Source organism: Sceloporus undulatus, chromosome 5, assembly GCF_019175285.1.
Source record: "Sceloporus undulatus isolate JIND9_A2432 ecotype Alabama chromosome 5, SceUnd_v1.1, whole genome shotgun sequence".
NCBI lineage: Eukaryota > Metazoa > Chordata > Lepidosauria > Squamata > Phrynosomatidae > Sceloporus > Sceloporus undulatus.
In genome coordinates, this window is record NC_056526.1 from 30783907 (window position 1) to 30808623 (window position 24717).

Below are 24717 nucleotides of genomic sequence, written 5' to 3' on the forward strand. Positions count from 1 at the left end.
GTCTTTATGGATATTTTTTCACAGACTGCTAAAAAGATAAATGAAAGGATCCAAAAGCAAATGAAGCCTGAACTCTCACTAGAAGTGAAGATGACTAAACTGAAGCTGTTGTAATTTGGACATATCATGAGATGACATGACTCATGGGGAAATACAATAATGCTTTATAAAGTGGAAGGCAAAAGGAGAGGAGGAAGACCCCACTACAGGTGGATTGATATTGATTCTATCGAGGAAGCCACAGCCCTAAGTTTGCAAGATTTGAAAGAGACTGTTGATGACCGGGACTCTTTTGTAAAATAATATTTATTGATTTTCAAAACTTTAAAATATGGAAAAAAGAAGCCTACATAATACAAATAACAAACAAATAAACAAAAACAATAACATATGCATAGCCTTTATACTAAAACTCATACATGTATTTGTTATCACATATCAATTTTAATAAACTTTGGACTGTGTATGGAGTTCCTTCACGACCCCAAACTAACCTGCCAGGCTAGCAGCCATATTTCTCAAAGCAGTGGGTCAGGTAGGCAGATGAGTCATAGAACTTTATTGTGCAGGCCCTGGAACGGGCGTGTGTTTTTCTCTTATTAATAAATTGAACTTTACTTAGAAAAGTCTGCTTTTGCTCCATTTATTGGATTCCCTGGTCTTCTTGGTATACATAATGGGAGATAACCTTGCAGGGCTGTTGTAGCCGACCCATCTTGCAAAATTGAGCTAATAATAAATTCCCCTAATCATACCCTTGGCTACATATTATACATATAAAACATCACTAAACTAGACTAACATCACCTACAGGATGATTGGGACTCTTGGAGCCCAGTCATTCATAGGGTTCCTAGAAGTCAAAATCAGTGTGATAGCAAACAATAACAACAACAAATCTATGTTCTAGGTTTGTTAGGCTCAGTAGATTCTGTTTGCAAGGGGAGAACTTTGAAAAGTTACTTTTTTATGACTAAAAGGTCCTGGAATCCTCTAGTTAGGTTGGCCAATGGCTATACTGCATGGATTCTGGGATTTACAGATCATAAACCTTTTTACAAAGTTCTGCTTCAAGAAAGTGATGCTTGATAGATAATTCAGTTGCTGTGGTAACTACGTCAGATAGTGGTGTCACTGGGGGGCAGTGGTTCACACTGCACTGGGTGACACTCCAGAGGAGGTTGGGGTCACCCAGTGGGTAGTACAACCCAGCTGCATGGGAGTTGGAAGGCTGGGGGGGCTGCCTTCTGAGTCCTGCATGGAAATGGCCAAGCACACACACCACTTTGCTGCTGCAGCGCCATTCTACACACCACAGCAGCAAGGTGGGAGTGCCCTTTGGCCCCACCCTCAGAAGCCCCTGCCCCCAGAAGGCCCACATCCCTATACCGGGTGACACTCTGGGCAGGGATGCCACTGTCTCCAGAAAGTATATTTACTGGCCCCATTTGCACTGGATGCTACATTTGACTCTGTGGTCAGGAAAGTATTAAGTAAGCAGCATTCTAAATAGAGTTTCGCAACCATCATTTCCCATGAATTGTACCTTTACTTGGAACTGGAAAACCCTTCAAATATCTAAATTCTGGCATCATTTTAAATAAGCTATCTTCCAGTGCATTTTTATTCTACCTGTAAAGAACTGTGTACATTTACAAAACTCCCATATGAGAAAATCAGATCCCTTGTTGGCTGGGCAATCAGATTACTGGACATCAGCCAGCACTGCTCTTACTGGAGGTAATTAAGCGCATTTTGCTGTGTAAATAATTACCAGCAGGCTATTCCCTAACAAGTGGTAACATGCAAGTTCTTTCTGTCATGAAATTTCTCAATCTTACTCCTCAGCACTGATTATTATTACTGCTAAGAGTAGTTGTGATTTGGTCAAATGAATGTCCTTGACTGAAATTTCTAAACAAACAAACAACAAAATTAGGATTATTACAATATCTTTCCAAATAAATTATATCTTGCCTTACTACTTTTGCTGTGAAGTAATTGGGTATACTAAACACACTACAGAAAAAGTGTGCACTTTACAACAAGGTGCTGTGGATACAGAATGCTGGACATAAACATTAAAAGTCCAAGAGAAAGCTCATAAATAAAATATTATGGTGTGCTTACACTTTATGGCTTTCATTTAAAACTTACTTTCTGCTTTTAATATAGGAAAAGGGAAAGAAGGTACAAAGATCGTTTAATCCAGACAGGCCTTCGGCTCTTCCCTGCTTGCAATGGCTGCGTGCCATACTTATTATTGATGAGTTTTTAATCTACTTTTAATTCAATTGTGTTTTAATAATATAATTCGCTTATGTGCTTTCATACTATAACTTTTTATGTCATAATAACACTTATATAGTTCCCATTTCAAAAAGTCAGCTTTAAACACCCCCATTTCCTCACTACAATATTTTCTTTTGTATCATATCTGCATCCTGTTCTTTCCTAGCTGCAAAAAAGGTATTACACTCCTTGTTATTCAAATGTAAAGAGATCTTGCAGCACCTTTGAGACTTTATGAAAGAAGTTGTAGCACAAGACATGCTCTTCCTCAGATGCCATGCATCAGATATTCTAATCTAGAGTAACATGGCTATGTCCCTAATATTCCACACTAACATGGCTGTCTCTAACTCTAGAAACCTCATGTTACAACTTCTTTCACATGAAGATTATTGCGATCAGGGTTAAAAACATTCCCCGGTGCGTTCTAATGGGGCGAGCATGGAGCATGATGGGAACCCGATGGGGCCCAGAATGCTAGTTTACTGCACACAGGAACGCCAATGCCGCCGGCGTTCCCCATCGCGTTCCCATTGAGTTCCAGGGGATCCATTTCTTGGGGACGCTTTGAAACAGTTCCCAGAAATGGCGCCCCCTGGAACTTAATGTGAACGCGATGGGAAGCGCGGGCGGGGTGGCAGCGGCGTTCCTGTGTGCAGTAAACTAGCGTTTTTGGGCCCCATCGGGTTCCCATCATGCTCCATGCTCGCCCCCATTAGAACGCACCGGGGAATGTTTTAACCCCGGTATGATAATCTCCACGGTTATTCTCAAAGATATGGAAGATCCCATTGTATACTGACATTCCAGACTAACACAGCTTATAACTACGCGCCCCTTGCTATTGATATCTATTTAATTTAATGTACCTTAAATTCCAGTGGGCAAGAAGGGAGTTGGTTCTTGTTAAAAGCAGAGAAGAAAGAAACTGAAAGGGGAGAGCCAGAGGAGGCACCTGTGTCAGCAAATATTTGGTCATGCGTTCCCTGTGGGGATGCCCAAATTGAAAACTGGAGTAAGCCCCTGTACCGTTAATGGCTGTGTAGAACACAGAATTTTAGCAGGTGTGCCTTGTTACCTGACTGTGTGACAAGCAACACCTGACTCTGTGACATGTAAACTGGGGAAGCCCCTGTACTTTCTTGTACATATTAAAGGTTCAGCGAGTTTCCTCCAGTTTACAGTCTGACAATCCCTGTCTGCTGATAGGATGGACATTTAACTCAGAACTCGGTGTGATTCCTTGTTATGCCAATTCAGAGAAAAATATTTCATACATATCACTCTCCTCTGTGAGACAACTAGCCAATAGATGCTAACGTAAACAATGCAATGCATGTTATGACAGTAGTTACTTGTCTTGAATGGCTGTTGTCAATATTCCCCGCATTTAGCTCCAAAGTCAAGCAGGCCAAGTACTGGTGCTTCTTATTTCACAAATCACTGCAATCCTATGCTCTTGTCATTACCTATAATGACTTTTTCCAATGAGATTTTTCCAACCCTAACTACATCTCTTTTACTACTGCCGTGTCAATGGTGCAACCTTATAGGGAGATACCGTTCTGCAGTTCAGTAGCTCAAGTAAGTTCTCTAATTCAAGTAGGTTTTGTTTTTAGTGGAGGAATGAACTTTCTCAATGCTCAGTGTGGAAGTGATCACGAACCAAGAAAAGCTTTTAAAGATGTTTGTTCAGAACAATCACTCTCACAATTCACTGACTGCAAAATGTTGGAAGTGACACAATACTCCTTAGTCATCAATGTAAAGAATTATGTTTTAGTAACAATCGAAAACCAAGAGCTGGGCCTGAGGCAGATGGGAGTTAGCAAGGGCCAACCCATGGCATCCATGACATCCTGCCCTCTGTTCAAACTCAGGCCAGTCCCTCCACCAGTGTATCAACAGGTGGGTGTTTACACACCTGCCTGCTGCCATGCTATGGGCCTGCTGCCGTGTTTTGCTCCTTACCTGCCACTGCTGTTGTGGTTTACTCTGAAGCCCCCCCACTCCCCCCATCACAGCCTGTAAGGGCAGAACAGAAAATGCTTGCCTGGCATCTACACCATTCTATTTTTGATGCCAGGTTACCCTTTAGTCATTGAAGAACTGTTTTTAGTGCTTTTATATTATTGAACCTTTCTACTTTCTGATTTCTGGTTTTATATGTGAGCTTTTTTTTTGAGGTGGGTAATGCTGGTGTCACCCTGTGCTTTATCTTTACTTTGATTATATCTCATCTTTCTTTTATTTATTATACATTATTCCAGTTTGCATATGTTTACTGTCCCAGAGAATTTTTATTATTGGGCAGCGTTTATCCGTTCATCAACCAACCAACGATTCATTCCATAAAATACCATGCATTTATCAGGGGAAATGTTTAGGAAAATGTATACTAGTGAAGTAAATATAAATGAGTAGATTTAAAGAAAAAGTGTAAGTGAAATTTAAAAATTCTGTACAGGATAAAAAGTCTCATATTGATGGCAAAAAGAACATAATGAGCTTAATGTTGGAAAAAATGAGAAACTGCTCATTAAACTGACTGGCCAGATTTGTCCTTCACTACCAAAGTAGTTTCTGTAGCAAAATGTGAAGTGTGAAGGATAGACATGCATTTTTAAAACACATCTAGAACTGCTGACAAGATTGGAACTCTCTGAATTGAGGAAATCAGATTGTATAGTTCTTCACCCACTATATACCCCAACCTATATACATTGAGTATAACACCTGAGACCAGCATACTTGGGGTAAACAGCATCATAGTCAAGGTGGGAAAATAAATTCATAGAAAGAAAGTTGGCTTACTTTCACTGAAAGACTATTTAGCTGTTACTTGAGTTCAAAAGAGCAGATTTAAGTACCCTTCATACAACTGGGGCCTTCACACTAACAGTAAAATGGCAATTCTATTTTAACTGCCATAGTTCCAGCCTATGAAATCTTGGGTCCACAGTTTAGGAAGGTGCCTTTATAATTTTAAAAATTATAAATATATTTGTATATCATAATTATAAAATAATAAAAAATATATTTTCATAATTCATTGTGCTATAATTGTAAGTGTGAAAGGGCCCATGGACTTTTAAGGTGCTTTTGTGAAGGTCAAAAAAACCTTCAGCTATATTGGCCAGATGAAATTGATTGATTGATTGATTGTTTTATACCCTGCTCTTCAGAAATGCTCTCAGAGCAGCCTACCATTTGTAATTAGACAGTTTTTAATCTAAGCACGCTTGAAAACTATTTTTTCTACCACAGTTTCACTACTCATTTGTTTTTAAATTATTTGCTGTTAGTCACATTCAAATTACTTTATTATAGTCCCAATTTTAGTTTTGGAGGGAAATGGAGAGCTGCTGTCAGTTTATAAAACTGTCATGTAAATTGTCCATCCCTGATTTCCCCCAATATTTTTATCTTTTTGCTGTCAGTATGCCCCATTTCCAGATTACAAATTGCCCTACCAAAACAGATATTCTGGTATGAAACTAAGACATGGCTTTTTTGGGTGGGAGCACCACAATGATGGAATTCTCAGTCAAAAGGAGTGAGATTGGTCAAATTCTCTAAGGTTAGGCAAAAAGTGAGGAAATTCTTACCCTGCTTTCCGTGGTTTCTAAACACTACTGTGTGTGTGTGTGTGTGTGTGTGTGTGTGTGTGTGTGTGTGTATATATATATATAATCTACTCTTTTTGATTTTTTAGATTTAGAGACGGTTATCTGGTTTTATTTTTTGGTTTTCATTTGTTATATAAACTACTTTGGAGATACTTTTTAGGATTTTATAGAAAACTCTGTCATTAATGAAGCATTGTTTTTTTTTTAAATCATGTATAACCACAGGAAGAAAATTATGCCCATTATGCAGTTATAGAACGATGTGCACTTATATGAATTACCTCCTTCAAAAACTCATCATTGGCACCATGGTTGAAAAATCTCATCTAAGATAAAATACAGACAGGAAAAATATAACAAGAGAAAAAAAATCCATAAGTACTGTATGCAGGAAATTGCAAAATATGTGAGTGAAATGTGTTTCTTTGCAAACATTAAAAGAAAGAAGGTGCATAAGGAAAACCTATAAATCTAATTTAGCTTCATTGTAGTGCCTCTTCTAACACATCCTGCTGTAATGAGGCCAAAGCATAACTGAGGGCAATATAAACCTATTGAACTCCATTAGGTATTTAACAAGATATTTGCATTCCAAACAAGCTCTCTTAATTACAAAATTAGATTTATAATGCAATACCTCTATAACACCAAGTTGCTAAATTGTAATAGCTTACATACTAAACAACCCCTTGAGGGTGAATTTTGACACAGCCAGATGCAGTGACAAGCACAACCCATTGATCTTGTAAACAATGAACGTGCTACTCAACCCGCCACTCCAATGATCAGGGACAGAGCTATTTAAATCCTGTTTTACTGTCTTCCTTGGTGTGGGACTATTCTGTCCAAATGGCAAATATATTTCCCCCTTCTGGCAGCAAAATACGGGGAATTCCAAGCAGATAATTTGGGGGAACTAGCATGATCCTTCCCAGTAGCTATCTCTCCTGACAGCTGGTTAACTATTTAACTCCCACATCCAAACTTATAATTTGCTACTTGAAAAAAATATGTACTTCTGTTTGCTAAAGGATACAATTGTCCTTCCCTTTGTCTTCAGCGCACATCTACAAAATTATCAGGCTAGGGATAAAGAACATTTTAACAGCAAACGCAGCAGCAGTTTATATGGAAAGGAGCAGCATAGGTTAGAAAATATACAAGAAGATGGCGTTGGAACGGCTTTTGGTGGCATCTAAATGCCCTCTCACTGAGAAGGTAATAGGTATTTGCTTGGCACAAGGATAAGAAGCCTCTTTCCTTTCCTCGTGTTCTGTTCTTGCCTTTCACCTTGAGGCCATGGCCCTCTTCACTCCCATATTTCTATATAGAGAATATCTGTAACTCAAGAGGAGAGAATTTGTCTGAAATGCTCATAGCCTTGGCCCTGGGTACTAGGCATACAAAAAGGGACACCGCCATGATCTTTCAACCATGGTGGTTCTTGGGCAAACTATTTGGCTTCTTACAAATAACCAACAAACCACTAGTTTTGCTCATCATTTTTTAAATATCAAAATGTAATTTTTGGCATGCCAATTATATATTTATCGTGTCTGAAAACACTTACTAAACATAAGATGAACACTTGTAATTTGGCAGCCTCTTTTAGTATTGTGATAGGTGGCAGTGAAGAGAGAAGATATTCCTCTGAGCTGCATAATGTCCAGGCCTTAGTTGTTTGGTAAGATGTTTTTGATATTCTTCCATGTTTTCTCTCCACATATTCAGATTTTATTTAAGATGTCCATTCCAAATGATTTCCTGGAATTTTTAAAAATATTCACTTATATCTTAGTACTTGTTTAATAGCAACATAATTCATATTACAAATAAACCTCTATTTACTCTATTGTAAAGAATGTATTTATCATATGAAAAGATCCTAGGTGCCGTGGAACTGTGTTATCCTCCATTCCTCTGATCATTCAGAGCAAAGTGTGAAACAAGGGGTAATTGAAATCAGAAGAAAAATGTATGGATCATATATCGCAACTAATGGAATAGAAGGGGAAGTGCCTATAACAAGACAGTGATGTCTGTTCTTTATCTGACTCAGATCAGGGTACTGAAGGAGACACTTGTTTTGCATTTAAAATTAGACACTTTGATAACAAATTTTTGTGTGTAGTAATGTGTTGAGGGAGCGTGTGTGTGTGTGTTGGTAAAGGTATTGCCTGTGGACAGGGTGTCAATGACTATGGGTCAGTGCTCTCTCCGTTACTAAGCTGAAGCCCGCATTGTCAGAGACTTGTCAGAGACTACTGTGTCATGTAATCAGCTGATGCACAGAACACTGTTTACCTTTCCACAGTAGTTGTACCTATTTATCTACCGTAAATACTCAACTGTAAATTTGATTCTCATGTAAAGTTCGAGGTTGGTAAGGTTTTGGGAAAATTATGGATTTTGCCATGACCTGTGGATAGGTTGAGAGTAAAACATGGAGGCTGCTTCAGTGTGTGTATATGTGCATATGGCAAGAGAGACTCTCATTGAACCTTTTCTTCATTGTTTCAGCTTTCATTTCAGTCAGATGTGTGGGCAAGAGGGGGACTCTTTAACAAACAGCAATATCAATCAGTCACCCAGGACTCTTTCTGCTTAGTTCTTTGTTGCTAAACTCTTTTCTGCACATCATGGGGAAATCTGAAAGAGCTGCTATCACATTTCCATAGTGACCTGTAAATAAGTCAACCTGGGGTTTTGGGGTCAATTTTTGGGCATAATTTTTTAGACTTATAGACAAGTATATACAGTACTTGCATTTGCTTGCTTTCAAACTGCTAGGCTGGCAGAAGCTAGGACTAGTGATGGGAGCTCACCCCATCATGTGGCACTTGGGCTTTGAACTTCCAACCTGTCGATCTTGCAGTCAATAGAGTCAGCATCTTAACCACTTGAGCAACTGCATCTCCCTACTCTCTCTCTCTCTCTACACACACACACATTATAGGCCATATAACATATAATATAGTATATAACATATAATATAGTATAGGCCATATAACAAATCCAATAATATAAAAAAATCAACAAAAAGGCAAATACTCTTCCTATGGGAGAAAAAACAACTCCAAAGAAAAGTGATTTGCTGTTTGTTACTGATGTATTTGTAACACGCTAACCATCCAACCAATCATCTTTAATACCTTTGGATTGTGAGAACAGATAAATCATATATTCCTCTAAAGAACAAACCCCGTAATGTCAAGCCTAGAGACTGTGAAAAGAGTTCTCAGCCTTTTCTCCCCACAGCTGCTTTGACAGCTGAAACATTTTTTCCCCCACAACATCTTGTCAGAACTGGGGCTTGGAAGGAGGGAAATTACAAGAAAAACAGAAACTAGATTGTCAGCTGCTAAACATCTAAAGCTTTATCCTCCTTCCCCCTCAACAGTCTTTCATAGAAATCCTGATTAGAGGTTGTGGAAAGAGGTTTCAGTTTCTTTCCCCAGCCCCCTCTGCTGGTTTGACAGCTGAAACATATTTTCAAAGCCTCTAGTCAGGATTTCTATGGAAGATGTACTGTCTGCTTTTGGTATCCACATATATATCAAAATCCATGGATACTCAAGTTCCATTGTTCCTAATAGTGGTGCAACCATGCAGCTGCACCACTCTTGGAGACAATGGGATTTCACCGGCACTGATGCATCCTCCTTCCCGGGCCTCAACTGTGGCTACTGGGTGGGCAGCAGACCTCTTTCTCTTCTTCTTCCTCCTCTTCCACCAACCCTTGTCCTTCCTCCCTCCCTTTCATGGCCAGCCAAAGACATTACAGAACTCAGAGGATGAGGAGGAGGATGTGGTTCCTCAAGTGCAAGAGGAGATGGAGGCTATACCAGGTCCTAATCCTGCCCTGCCAGACCCCAGCCCTGATCTCCCAGCCCCAGAGGTTGAAGATCAGCCAGGTCCTAGCTCTGTGGTGATCCCTCCTGAGGCTCAGCAGCCTAGTGGTGACTCTGGGGAAGAACCAAGCCTAGAGGTTCCTTCCTTTAGGCAACGGAGAACTGAGAGTGTTTGTGTGCGTCGATCCAGGAGGCTTGCCGAGAAGCAAGGTGTTGATAAACCACAGCTGGCACAAGGGAGGGTGTCTTGCATTTAAACAGCTGCAGAACGCTGACCCTTTGCCAGCAATTATTGCAGTATCCTTCTTGGTGATTGCTGTCAGCACTGACTTCTTGTTTCCTTGAACCCTTGTTGCCTTGGACCTTCGACTTTGGAACGAACTGGGCTCTTGTTACTTTCTGGCTGCCCTGACCTTGGACCGAATTGACTTCCGTGAACTCTGGTATCCTGACCTTGGCTTTGTTTCTGGTGTGCTTCTCTCAGACTAACAGTTTCCCAGCTCCTTTCTTGCTGAGCCACCCTTATCAGCATTTGTTTGGATCTGTGCTGGCCGCTGTCCAGGACACTCCCTGCTCTCACCAGTGGCTGCTAGTAGTTGGTGGCAGGGGGCTGCTGTTTCTGCTTCTGCTTACTCCTCTGCTTCTCCTCTCCTCTCTTTCTCCTCTGCCTCTTCCTCCACCACCGGTGTCACCTTAATGCAGGCTTGCTGTCTATGGATTGCTCAATTTGCAGATGGCAACTGTAGATTTCTGGCAGTTGATGATCTAGTTCCTGTTTTTCCTTTAACCTCCCTCCCCTTAATCACCAGTTTTTCAGAATTCCCGACTATAGGGTGTGAAAAGACTTTTTATGTTCCTTTCCCCAGCTACACGGCAGCTAGATTGTTCACTGGATCATCAAGGTTTGACCATATAACACCTATATTAAAATCCTTACACTGGCTGCCGATTAGCTTCTGGGGCCAATACAAAGTGTTGGTTATTACCTTTAAAGCCCTAAATGGCTTGGGCCCGAGTTACTTGAAGGAACGCCTCTCCCTACACAATCTGCCTTGCACTCTCAGAACATTTAGGAGGAAGTCGCTAGACTACGTAAAAACCAGGCTGGTGACTACTTCCTACAGAGGATTTTCTGCCATGGCCTCCAAATTGTGGAATGAACTGCTGGAGGAGATCCGTCTCGATGCTTTCAAGAAAGTGCTGAAGATAGATCTCCTACCCAACAAATCTACTGTAAAACATCTCACCTCTGCTAGTATGGTATGTTCTTATGGAGAGTGGATAAATTGTAAATTGTATTATATGGATAGTATGTAGACTTTATGCTTTGTAATTGTTATGTTTTTACTGATGTAATATACTGACTGCTTTAATCCCACCTCAATCCATAGGGAGAAGCAGGAAATAGAAATAAATATTATTATTATTATTATTATTATTATTATTATTATTATTATTATTATTATTACTCTAACAGCTCAAACAGCTTTTTTCACAGCCTCTTGTTAGGACTGTGGTGTGGAGGAAGTTGGGGAAGAAAACAATAACTTGATCATCAGCTGCCAGACATCTACAACACCCCCCACCCAAGCAACTCCCTCTACAACTCTCTCCGCCCCATAATCTTTCACAAAATTTCTGGCAAATGCTGCAGGTCTCAAGTGAAAGCTAGCAACTTTCTGGCAGCTTACCTCCTTCCTAACAGCCACCAGCTATGTTACAGCTGTAATGTCTTTTCACAGATGATGGTTTCTGCACAACCTTGGGGTTGGGGTGGGGAGAAGGGAGACTTAGCTGCAGGAAAATAGTACCCAGTACACGTCTGCTGGAAAAGCTGATCATTTTTCAGTGAAATCTGCACAGTTTCTAGAGAAAGCTGAACAGCTTTCTATCAACTGGGGAGTGGGAATTTCCACATAGGAAGAAAAATAGACAGATCCCCCCCCCAATACCCATCAGGATGGGGAAAATCGAGAATTACCATCCATATTTTGGCAACATCTGGAGGGGCATGTTTGTTCTTTCCTGCTGAATAATTAAGCTCCAATCTGTCCAAAGTAAACCTCGCTGACTCCCCTAAACAATGTGCATTTGTTTGTAACACCTGGCATCTTAAAATGGAGTGGGCAACTCTGGAAGAGCCAGAAGCCCCTATTCAGGATGGGTAAGTTAGTGTGGGCTGCACTTTACTCTTCTTTACATTATTTTAAAATGATATTATTTATTGCTTAATAAAATAGTATTAATTATTATTCAATCAAGTCATTACATTTGCTATATTATCATTATAAATTAAATTAGCATTAGTTGCATTCATTAAAATTAATCATTTAATTGAGTGTGGTATTATTAATTTAATTATACTTTCTCGGTATGGGAGAGTGGCAGCAGCAGATGAAGCAGCTTCAAGGTGGCTGGAAGCTTTGAGGAAGAATAGGAAACCCCACTGCCCCCTCTCCATTTCTTAGGACAGCAAAAACTTTAGCCCATAATCTGCCCTTCTTCCCTTCTCTAATGGCATTCCAAGCATGGAGTCACTCTCCTTCTAAAGAAGGAGTGAGTGAGATTCCAGAACAAGGTAAGCAGGCAGCCACTCAGTCATGTGTGTACCAATAGCTGCTTCTGTAGTGCAAGTTGGGAGATCTGCAGCATTCATTGTTTGTTGGATTAAGGTACAAAACACACTACAGAAATAATCCAGTTTGAGACTTTTAATTGCCCTGGCTCAGTACTAGAGAATTGTAGCTTATTTTGGCACCAGAGCTCTCTGATAGAGAAGGCTAAATGTCTCACAAAACTATAGTTCACAGAATTCCCTAGCACTGAGCCAGGACAGTTAAAATGGTCTCAAACTGGATTATTTGGAGTATGGAATCAGGGATCTTTCACCTCAGCAGAAGGCTCTTTCCACCACATTGCACAAATCTGTGGAAAACAAAAGCACACCCAACTTTAAACTCCATGCTTCCAACTTACATTTTCACTGTTGACATCAGCCTCACTGGGGCAACCAAAGAGTTCCCGCCTCAGCAAGTTTCCATCATACTCTAAGAATGTCAGGTAGAGATTGCGGAAAAACTCAACGTGTTTGTTCTTAACCCTCAACTTTTTTGGTGAGTTCCAATGGATCACCTAGTAGAGAAAGAAAGAAGAAATATGAGACTATACATAACAATCCAAGTCCAGCCTGATTTGCACCCATGTTGTTGTTGCTTCTGTTGTTATAGCAATAATTTCCCATCCTTCTCTCTCAGTGCTCACAAGGAGGATTTGAATGTGAAGGTATCATTTAAGGTCTTCCTCAATTATTCTTTTTACACAAAAGCAGGGAACACTAATAATAAAAAAGAACACCTTTTCTATCAAATCAGGATGCAAGCCTCAATCTTTGAGAAATTGTAACCTGTAAGATGAATTCATAAATCAACAACAGAATATATGCTGGCTATGCCTGGATGTCTTGATAACCTTCAATCCTTCAGAATTTACTGCTTCTGGTTGGTTTCACTCTGTCTGTACAAGTGGACCCTTGGTATCCACTGCAGTTTTGGTTCCAGGACTCCTTGTGCATACCAAAATCCACATATGCTCATTAAATACAGTGGAATAGTAAAATGGTATATAAAATGGCAAACTCAAGGTTTGCATTCTCACTCTCTTTATATAGATATACTGTGAATAATAAAATTCAATATGGCAGACTGACTGTAGTTTATTTGGTGTGACATCTAAAATGAACAAACCAAAGTCATAAGCGAAAAACCAACCTGGTTTATGATTCCAATGTGATGAAGAGAAACAAACTAGAAGTCTTACTTTGGTTATCATAATAAACCTCCTGCTTTGTGCATTAAAGCATTTGTTTTTAATGTAAATATATTTTCTCCAAACATGTCTAAAAATGTGAAAAATATTATGAAAGTTGATAATTTTTTTTCATTGAGGTGTCTTGATAAGCTGAAACACCCTTTCTTGTTGGGGATCTGCAAATTTGCTAATATTCTTTACACCACAAACCCTTTGCCATGTTGGCTGGGGATTTAAAGCTGAAGTCAAAAACATCTGAAGGACCAGAGATTTACCATGACTGTTGTAAAAGGTTGTTACTTCATAGTTTTTCAGGCTATGTGGCCATGTTCTAGCAGAGTTTCTTGCTGACGTTTCGCCAGCATCTGTGGCTGGCATCTTCAAAGAAAGTTGTCATTCTCAACTGAAGTTGTTACTTCAGTTGTCATTCTCAGTCACTGCACTACCTATATCCACAAGCCAACACTCTTTAACAATATAAAGGGAGATGATAATAGTGTGAGAATTAAAGGCCCCAAGAAAAAAGCACTGAGGATTGCATAGTGACAGATTGGGACACATTTATTTAATGGTGATTACATTTTAGGCATAAAAATGGTTCTTTGTTTCAAGCATTAATTTCTACAACTGTCAAAGAAGTCCAGACTTGCATGTTCCAGGGGAGGAAGAGAAAAGGGATTTTGTTGGGAACTTTTCCAAACTGGATTTCTGGAGGCTCATTCTTTGTGTGTGTGTGAGGTGCCTTCAAGTTGCCTGTCGACTTCATGGGGTTTTCTTAGGCAGGAATCTGCAGGGGTGGTGTTGCCAGTTCCTTCATCTGAAATAAAGCCTACAGCACCTGATATTTGTTGGCTTTGTATCCCCATTAAAGAATTTATATAGAGTCGAGGGCACTCTAAGCAGCAAATATTTTCTGCCCTCCTGATTGCCAAGTGCTGAATAAGCAGAGGCTGCTGTGCTGTGTTACAGCTTTATACACTTTTCTCTGACACCCTTAATACAAATATGAAAACATCATCTTTAGCCAGTGATATCAAACTCGCTTCAACTTTTTTGAGACCATTTATGTACTGAGAATAAACTCAACTGTTGAGGAATAAAATGAACTATATAAACAAAAAACACAGTTAAAAATAAATGAATTCTAAAATCAATGAAGTTTGTCAAACTGCTTAGAACCAGCCTTGAGATAAATGGTTACCTCAAAAAGCAGAACAAAATTGTAGCTAAAAAAATCAAGTTTTATAAACTTGATATTTTTGGTTTTTTTATGTGAAATATCTACTTTTATCTTTCTGAAATACCATGTCTCTGTGTTGTGCAAAGTAACGTTCATGTTTTAAAATATTGTTTGCATCTAGTCTGCGCAGCATTTGAAGCCTTCAATGAGATTCAATTGTGCACAAGTAGACTGACCTTCATTTTTACCCACTTGCATAAAACCTAAAACACAGAGTGTTAAAGCATGACTGAAATGAAGTTGCCTTCACAGGGTAGAAGGCTGAAAAATAAGTTAATAAAAGTGATGAAGCAAAGGACACTAAAGTTCCAGCTAAACAGTTTTAGAGGGATGTAAGTGATTTTGCCTAAATGGCAGAAGATGGGAATTATTGATCAACTAAAAATAATGCACTATTTTAACAGTTGAGCACAAAGGAGAAGGTAGAAAGTAAGTAAATTGCTATCATTTTGGGTTACACTCCTGTAAAGTTCACAATAATTTTCTTTTGAAATGTCCTTTATACATCTTACCTATCAGCCACAAATTGTCAGTCTGGACTTCTGAATTGGAGCATTTCCTACTTGCTAATTATGAACCAAATTTCTGAAACCAATCTTTTTAATGAGCAATTTCCTTTTACTGGTACTTACTAGTTTTATTCCAGGAAAAGAATTCATACTTAGGTTGGCCTCTTAGGCATTGTCAAAAAAAGAAAAGCATTATCAAATGGGAACAGATATCAAAATAAAACTTATATGTTCTAATTCACTTGTATAGATATAATAACTATAACTTAATTATTAATTTAATTCTACGTCATAGTGAGGAAGACTATGACCAAGTGACCTGTGTGACTGCTCTGCCTGTTTTCTAACTGCTACTGATTCAAGAGATAAACTTGTTACAGTTTATCTTTAAAACATGTTTACACTGGACTGATGTTTAACTAAAGGATGGGTTCAAATAGAGGATTAATGTTGATAACTCTTCAAATAGAGGAATCTTCTCTAAAGTAGGACAAATAGCTACACTACTATTTATTCAGCATTCTAATATACTTTTTTTCTGGATCTATCAAGCTTGCATTAAAACCAGAAATCAGTGATGCATAGAATATTGATATTAATAGAATGAACATCTGCATGATGCAATTTTCAACTGTATACATCCATTCCCCTCTGTTTGGATCTGCAGAGCAGACCTGGGATTTTATAGGCAGCTACAGAAGATGGCTGTGATTCAGGGCTTCAAGCCATATGTACTGTATTTCTGCATCCTTGATGATAAATACGATCTCTAAAAGCATGAGATGCTTATTGTCTGGTATCCAGTTAGGGACATATGCATGTGTGTGTCATCACTGAGCAATGAACATGTTCTGCTGATAACAGTGAAGATGGAGTCATGCAGATAGCATGTTCCTTTGTGCCTTGTCTTTGCAATAACAATAGCAGTTTAATTTATATACCGCTTCATACGGCACTAGGCAGTCTCTAAGTGGTTTACAACTGTAAGCTAATTGCCCCCAACAAGCTGGGTACTCATTTTATCAACCTCTGAAGGATGCCAGGCTGAGTCGACCCTGATCCTCTGGTGCATTGGAAGAGCACATTGTGCATTGCATGCTGTAATTGCACATCATGCATCGTGCATTGTGATTGTGCATCATATGAAACCCAACAGTATCTAGTCACTGACATGTGTTGTGTACAATATTGCTACTCTGGATGTGGTTATTATGTTCTTGTGTAGAACACTTTCACATATGAATATTCATGATATGCTGAGGGGATGTTGTATTCTAGCTGTTTTTTCAGAAAAAATGCACAGTGGGCCCTAGGTATCCATTGGGGTTTGCTTCCAAGACCCATCATAGATAGTAAAATCTGTGAATGCTCAGGTTCCATTAAATGCAATGTCGCAGTAAAATCTCTTATATAAAATGGCAAAATCAAGGTTTGCTTTTTGGAATTTATATCTTTTTGGAGTATTTTCAAGCCATGGATGGTTGAATCTGTGGATGAAGAATCCATGGATACAGAGGGCCAACTGTAATGATAGGATAGCATCTTTCAGATTTCAAGGAGTACAATAGCTGGTCTAGCCCAAAGCATTCATCTATTCATCAGCTACAAACAGAAAGGTTCTTGCATGTACAAAAGAACCTGATGTTCATGATTTGACCAAAACTGATATCTATATAGGAATAGATGACAAGGGAACCTGGAATGAGCTGAATAAAAATTGAATGGAATTGATTAGCTCTCAGATTCCCCTTCTGCTTTTGGCAAAGCATTGGGCAGATGTCAACATGTTTCAAGGACAGGAGGAAACAAATGAGCAATAAAAATGTACTACAGAAGGAACCCAAAGCCATGTCATTCAATATATCAAAATACACACAAAGAATAGTAGTTTCCAGAAATACAGTATATATCTTAATCACTAGTAGATTTGCAGGATGCAAGAAGACAAAAACTGAATTAAAAGAACTGCTGCAGATTAATTTATTGTTGTGTTCAATTTGAACACGATAAAAGTAAATGATCTGGTTATAGAAAAATACTATATTTTAATTATGAGCTGTGTGGAAAAGTATTTCTATCACAACGTTTTATCTGTCCTAGCTTTCTGAGCATTCAGCTTGATTGGAATACCTGAAGATCTATTATTAGGAGAGAGAGATTAAAAAAATATTCCTTCCCATTTTCTCCACACTATATATAATTTTACATACTTCTATAATTCATGTAGACATTATTCACATGGGAAGGCACAATGTCAGTGGTTTTGCCTATGCAATTCTTTCATATATTTCCAGAATGACATGGGATTGCTAGATAGGAATGCTGCTTTCACTGAGCTGTGACTTGAAGGTGTGCTCAGTCTTTAGGGATTCTTCAAGTCTTGCTTCTTCCTACTGAAAGATCCCATTCATACAAACTTGCCACTGCCTAGAAGGCATGTCCTGTGACACAATCCCCAATCAAGAGTCTGTGTATGGGAATAAAACCCACACTTGCATGAATGGGTATGATTGCCAAGTCTCTCCCTTTTGATTGCCACCACAATGCAAAGGAGTATGGAGATCAGGTGGGGAAGACCTACACTATATTTCCAGTGTACAGGCATTCCAAAGTCAAATGAGACTGGATGAAGGAGAAGCTACAATGACTGTATACTGACTTTAAGGACAATCATTAACAGTTCATTTCTGTATCTTTTAATAAGGAAAAGGAAGGTGTGTAGCTACCTTATGTGTATCAACCAAATATTTAGTTTGGTTTTTCGTAGCAGTGTTTTGTAAACTATCTGATGTGGAGGAACTATTGTTCTCTTCCCCAACAGTGTGCCAGAAATCACCAGCAGATAACACAGGGATGATTGGTACTACTCCACAGAACACCACTTTGAGTAGCAGAGCTTCATTGGACTCTTAGGATAAAAGCATGGGAAGAAGATCCAAAGGCCTCTGTGCTGAGGCCTTTGCATGAGGATATGGTTCCCCAGACAATGCCCACACATGATAATTTATCTGCAATGAAGGCAACAATAGTTAGCCAAACTCATTTTCTGGGAATAAAGGTTTGCATACAAGAATGCAAACACAGAAATATAAGTATATGTATCAGATGCCTGGCAGTAGCAGGATAAAGTTCAAAATGGATTCATGACCTGAAAAATTGCTACAATTCTTTCATTAGGCTTTAGGGCTTTCAGGACACCACCAAAATGAGTTATCTCAGTCTAGAGTTTCAATTGGACTTGTAAGAGGCACAGCAGGTGAAAAATGTTTGAGGTGAATTTAATATGACTCTTTTGGGTTAAGGCGTTGAAATAATGCAAATATTAGCAGACAAGCTTCATGGGGCTGTTCCTGTTTGAAAAACATGGTTGAGGTTGATAGGGTGACTCATATCCAGCTAGTTCATTTTTCATAAGAAAAGATTTGATTAGGATCACTATCCAAGCATCTGTTGATTCAACATAGATTAAGTTCAAAGTGATTGTAAAAGCCAGATGATGTATTTGGGGTGCAATTTCTTTTTGTGCATTTTTAAAAAAAATCTAATACTGAATGATTTTCTATTGAACTATAAATACTTGCCCCCACTCAAAACAAAAATATGTCTTCTCCCATGCTTTTCAATGTCCAAAATATCTATGTTGTATCCTTGACAACCAGCAAATTTTCCTGCTTGACTCATTCAGTGAAGTCACAATTCATTGTTGGGGAAATCACAATTCATTAGGGTGCTGTATAGGATTTCAGTTGCTGTGTGGTCTTTGTAAAAGTGCTATTAACTGAAAATTCTTCACACAGAGAAAAACACATTTATTGCTTGTAAAGTAAAGAACCTAATCTGAACATAGTTTCTACAGCTTCCAGAATATCTCAGCCAGCATGTCAATGCTGATGGGGGATTTGGGGAGTATAGTATGAAACAATATTTTTTTTCTAAGTGCTGGCCTCTATACAGTGTTTCAGTCATTTCTTTTGACATCCATAAAAACCTTCACACATATACCCAATGCCAGAGATGAGGATCATGCAAACACTTCCACTTGTAATGGTGTTGGGAGTGGCATTGCCACTATCTTTCACCTTTTCTGGACTGTGTTCATTTCATCATCTGGAGCATCATGATACCCATCCCTCTCTATGCCTACCTTTGCTCTATACTTAGCCTTTATTCACATGAGGATTAAATAATTGATGGCAGTAAGGGCAAGCACAGAAATCCTGCCTCCAAAATATTCCTACACCAGCTTCCTCTTTTGAGCATGGAGATCTACACTAGTTTGTAAGCATGTTTGTAACTCATTTGCAAACTTTCTAATCATCAGGAAGCCTGAGAAGACATATTTTCCAAACTGTGAAGAGACTTGTGTTATCAGCCTGTCACATTTTTCAGCTGCCAACTATGTGAAGTGGGCATATAACTTTAAAGTACAGAACATAACCTAGTATAATGTATACAGTGTAGGATATATAGCATAAGAACTAGCACGAGCAGTTAAATCTGTAAGTGTGTGTGGTTGTTCTCATTCAGAATCATTATGAAATGGTCTTCTGCTCTATTCTGGGAGAAATGCCAGGCTACTGTAATGTAAATAAGATAAGAAAATGTGTGCACAATTGTAGCCAAGAGAGGACTACATACACTAGCTTGACTGCCTGTCAAGTGTGTATCCAATGAGGAAAATGACCGTCTCAGACAGCCTGACACAATAGATAGAATTCTTTACATTTAAAAAGTTTGTTTTAAAAAAGTCTGTATAATGTCTTAACGGAGACTATGGCACTGGCTAGATGGGCCCTATGGGGTGCCGTCATGACGTGCAAGGGACGGCGCTTTCAAATGCCTCTCGCCCCTCACACGTGATGAGGGTGTCAAAATGGTGGCGCCCTGTACATACGGGCACCGCCATTTTGACGTGACAGACGCCTAGTGTCCACATGTCTCAGCACCTTTGTGACGCAGAAAGAACCCATTTTTTGTGGGCTCTTTTTGCTGCGTGAGGGAGCCGCTTGGTTTGTCCACTGCAGCTCCCTCATGCAGCAAACCAGAGCAGCGGGAGACCGCCCTTTTTGGGAGGTCTGTATCCCGCTCCTGAAAAGTATGGAAGAACCTGATGATGATGATGATGATGAAGGATAAATGGCTAAAGTAAATACTTTGGAAGATTCCTGTTCCCACATGAGTTAACTATTACAAAGCCTGTAAAAGAGACACAGAAAGATAAAACTAAAGTGAAAGTGAAAATGAAAGTAAACATCTTGACAGGCATAGACCTTCATTGGTTACCGATTAGCTTCCTGGTGTAATACAAGGTGTTGGTTATTACCTATAAAGCCCTACATGGCCTGGGCCCAAGTTACTTACGGGAATGCCACTCCCTACATAATCCACCCTGCACTCTCAGGATATCTGGGAAAAAGCTGCTGGAATTACACTCAACTAGACTAGTCTCAACTTCTCAAAGAGCTTACACAGCAGTGGTTCCTAAATTGTAGAACAGCCTCCAAGAAGAGATCTGTCTTATCCCCTCCTAGGAGGCTTTTAAGAAGGCAGTTAAGACGGATATCTTCCGGCGAGCCTACCTACCCAATCTACTTTAAGAAATACTGGTCCATTCTTCTGTTTAGGATTAGAACACTCTATCTCACTGTCGCTTTGATTGTATTTTTTTTAATTGTTTTAACTGTTAAATGCTATATATCTCACTGTTGTACTTTTTATTGTAGATATATACTGGGTTGTAATCCCGCCTCAATCCACCTGGGAGAGGTGGGAAAATATAAATAAAATTTTTATTTTAAATTTTTTTAATATTATGTTATGAATATATAATACTTTACATACAAAGTAAAGTAATAAAGCTTAAGCTCTCAGGTTTGTCTATGTTTGTCTCTAAAGGGGAAAGTACATGCTTGTGCATGTATATACTGTATCTACATATAATAAATAGCCTAAAAGAGTAAAAACGCCTACTTATTTCCCAGGTAAATATCCTCAGATTCCAATACTTAAGAATGCTTGAGTGGAATGTTGATGTTAACTCAGCCTGTCTGGTTTAAATACTCAGGTGACTAGATGTTTATAAAGGTGACCCCAGACAGAATCCAGATTAGTTGATAAATGACAACGATCCAGTCTCAGATACAGGAGTGCCTGTTTCAAAACAAATATGCTTACTTCCCCATATCAGACTTAAAGTTAAGGAATTTTATGCTTAAGATCTTCAGAGCTGGCTGCATGTACATACGTGCACATTGAATGCTTCTACGACGACAGATACCATACAGCAAGGTTAATCAACCTGGTGCGCTCCAGATATTTTGAAGCACATCTCCCATAAGTCCCTGCTAACATGACTGAGATTATACCAGGTAAAGCTGCAGACATGGGAGTGGGAAGACAGACCAGCATGTCTGTCAAATGGAATTGTTAATTAGCAATTCGCTGTCTTTAGGAAACCCTTGATCCTGGATGGTGTTTATTTGCATGTGTTGAGTCTTGATTTTGTTGTTTTTCAGGACTGGTAGCCAAATTTTGTTTACTTTCAGTGTTTCTTTCCTGTTGAAGTTGTCCAGGTGTCTGTGGATTTCAATGGCTTTCCTGTGCATACTGACCTGGTAGATGTTGGCATGGTCCAGAATTTCAGGGTTTTCAAATAGCATTCTATGCCCTGGGTGGTTTACTACTACTGATTTTTCTGCCTGGCTCAGTCTGCAGTGTCTCTTAGGTTCTTAAATTCATGATTGGATGCTGCCTTTAGTGGTCTCTATGTAAACCTGCCCACAGCTGCATGGTATGTGATAAACTTCTGCAGCAGTGAGAGGGTCTCTCCTGTCCTTTGCTGAATGCAGCATTTGCTTCATTTTCTTGGTCGGTCTGGAGATTATTTGGAGGTTCTGTTTTCTCATCAGTTTCCCTATACTGTTTGTGATTCCTTTGATGTAAGGTAAAAATACCTTCCCTTTGGGTGGTTGTTTGTCTTTACTCCTGTGAAGATTCTGTTTAATGCATACATTTATTATGTGTCTTATGTGCCTTCAAGTCACCTGTCAACTTATGGTGACACCATTAATTTCATAGGGCTTTTTTTTTTTTTTTTGGCAAGAAAAACTCAGACTTGGTTTTGTCACTTCACTCCTCTGAAATATAGCCTGACCCTGCTTAGCTTCTAAAGATATCTGATGTTTTTAGAATACACTTTCACAAATCCTTCTGGAAAAAAAGTGGCTGTGATTTTGAGCTATTTATTCCTATGGTCACTATTGTTCACACACACACACACACACACACACACACACAGAGGAAATAATAAGAGAGCCCTGTTCATAACCACTACATAGTTAAGATGTTGGTCCACAACCCAGGTTTGCCAACACAGCAGAAGAGAACTATGTACATAGCTGAACAGAAGCTATATACGAGGACACCCTAAGTTTGAAACAGAGTTGATCCACTGTAATGATGACAAATCCCTAAATCCCAGTGATTTTGAGAACAGATGGAGTTAAATTGGTGTCTTTTCCATTTGACAGGAATAATGTGGTTTTATTTCATTTGAGGAATGCTAAGGTCTGGTCCAGCTTAGTTTGGAATTTAAAATCTCCTTCTGTGTTTCCTTCTTCCCACACCATTCTTCTTAATCGTCTAACATCAACATGTACAATTCATCTTTTTCTTTTCTACCCCCTGGAGGCTTCTGCAAACTTATTCTTCATTCCAGTATTATTCTTTATGAAATACAGAATGTGCCAAATACACTGTATCACACCATTTATTTTAAATGTCATTGTATATGTCTAATTTTCAAGTTTTCCTTTTATTTTAAAAATCCAGCCTGCACTAAATACATAAACCACACATTTCCAATCCAAAGGCCACACATATACACTATTTATGCAACCAGTTTTAGTGATAGAATATTTTTTACAAGACAGATATAAAAGTGTGATTATTCTGGAGAGCAGTATCATTCCAGCAGTCATGTGATAATATCCTACACAGATGTCTGTATTTAGAGAGCTAGTTAGAGAATTTTTAAAAAGTTTTTCACAAGCAACACTGTTTGTAATGAATTTTATTACCAAACATTTTTTGTATATGGAGAGTCCAAGTGCATGCATCAACTTGTCGCTAGTTGTTAAAATGCCTGAAAACCTGTTTGAGCGCAAGTTAATGATATCACATAAAGCAACTGTCGCTGCTAAATGTATTTGATTCAAATATATTATTGCTGCTAAATGTATTTAAACCTCTATAACCAATCCCAGAAGGCAGAAATACAATAGCCTCTAACAGGATAGCCTGAAGGTGATAAAAGGATCAAGACGGTTCTGGTAAATCTCCCATGTGCTGCCAGAGTGTGGCTGTAACCTATATATACATACCTAGGGGTATGTTCTACTGAACACAATGGGACTTTGTTCTGAGTAAACATGCATGGAATTTCACGTTGAAATGTCAAGAGTAAAATTATAAATGTGTTAACTGCTAAGTGTTGGCAATTTTATTATTTATTATTCGCAATAACCTCCACAAATGAAAGTATCATATGGTGGCAATACTTTTAAAAGGACATTTTCTTTTTTCCAGTTTGTGTAAGAGGCATTCCTGATGATTTATTCCATGAACATGTGGATAAATGAAAAGACAGCATGAGCACTGTGGCATCTGTCTTCAGTGTGTTTGATTCTAGGATGACTAATATTTTTATAGGTCCCCAAGTACACAAACAGAAATATGTACTTTCTCTTCTTTCTTCCTCACACAAAAACAATAATTCATAAAATTGTTTAATATTGCTTCCTATAAGTCAATTTGTATAAATTCCTATTTCATTCTCAACCACATACAAGCCTAGTCATTCATTAACCTCTTAGTCTAACATTACCTTTAGATCAGACACATCTCGATAGCACTGTTCAGAGCGGGTATGATCTGACAGCTGCACATTCCAGAAACAAGGAAGCTGGTACACAAGAAATGGGTTCTGTTTGATGACTGCATTGAAGATATCCTGGTGGGCAAGAGATAACATAATTGTTTGCTTTTGTAGAAAAGTCATCATATTTTCTGGACTATCTTTAGCCCTTTATAGGTACAACAAGAAATAGTGAGCCACAAAAATTTTATGCCATCCACAACCTGAAGATAACAGCCTGACTTTGGATAAAAGTGTTGTCACCCTGTTTAACCACCTTTAGGCTTGAACTTTGTTATTAATTTTAACAACTTGCACTTGATAGTAGCATTTTCAAAAAAAGGCTCTGAATATAAAACAATATAGGGGTGTTGTTGATAAAATTGGTTTACCTATACGGAGCCTAGGTGGCACAGTGGTTAAATGCCAGTACTGCAGCCACAAGGTTGTGAGTTCAATGACAGGGGCTCCAAGT

The 24717-nt window shown here is 38.8% G+C and overlaps 2 protein-coding genes across 2 annotated transcripts in view; both read right to left on the bottom strand.

The window, feature by feature from the left end:
• SYN3 (synapsin III) overlaps positions 1 to 24717 on the bottom strand; it is a 1385441-nt gene that overhangs the window by 414940 nt on the left and 945784 nt on the right. The window lies entirely within an intron of this gene.
• The window catches only part of LARGE1 (LARGE xylosyl- and glucuronyltransferase 1), a 305482-nt gene that overhangs the window by 55548 nt on the left and 225217 nt on the right, over positions 1 to 24717 (bottom strand). The window contains exons 9-10 of the mRNA XM_042466639.1: positions 24213 to 24338; positions 12749 to 12904 (exon numbers count right to left, since the gene is read on the bottom strand). Of these exons, the coding sequence (XP_042322573.1) occupies positions 12749 to 12904; positions 24213 to 24338 (282 nt within the window). The remainder of the gene's footprint in view (positions 1 to 12748; positions 12905 to 24212; positions 24339 to 24717) is intronic.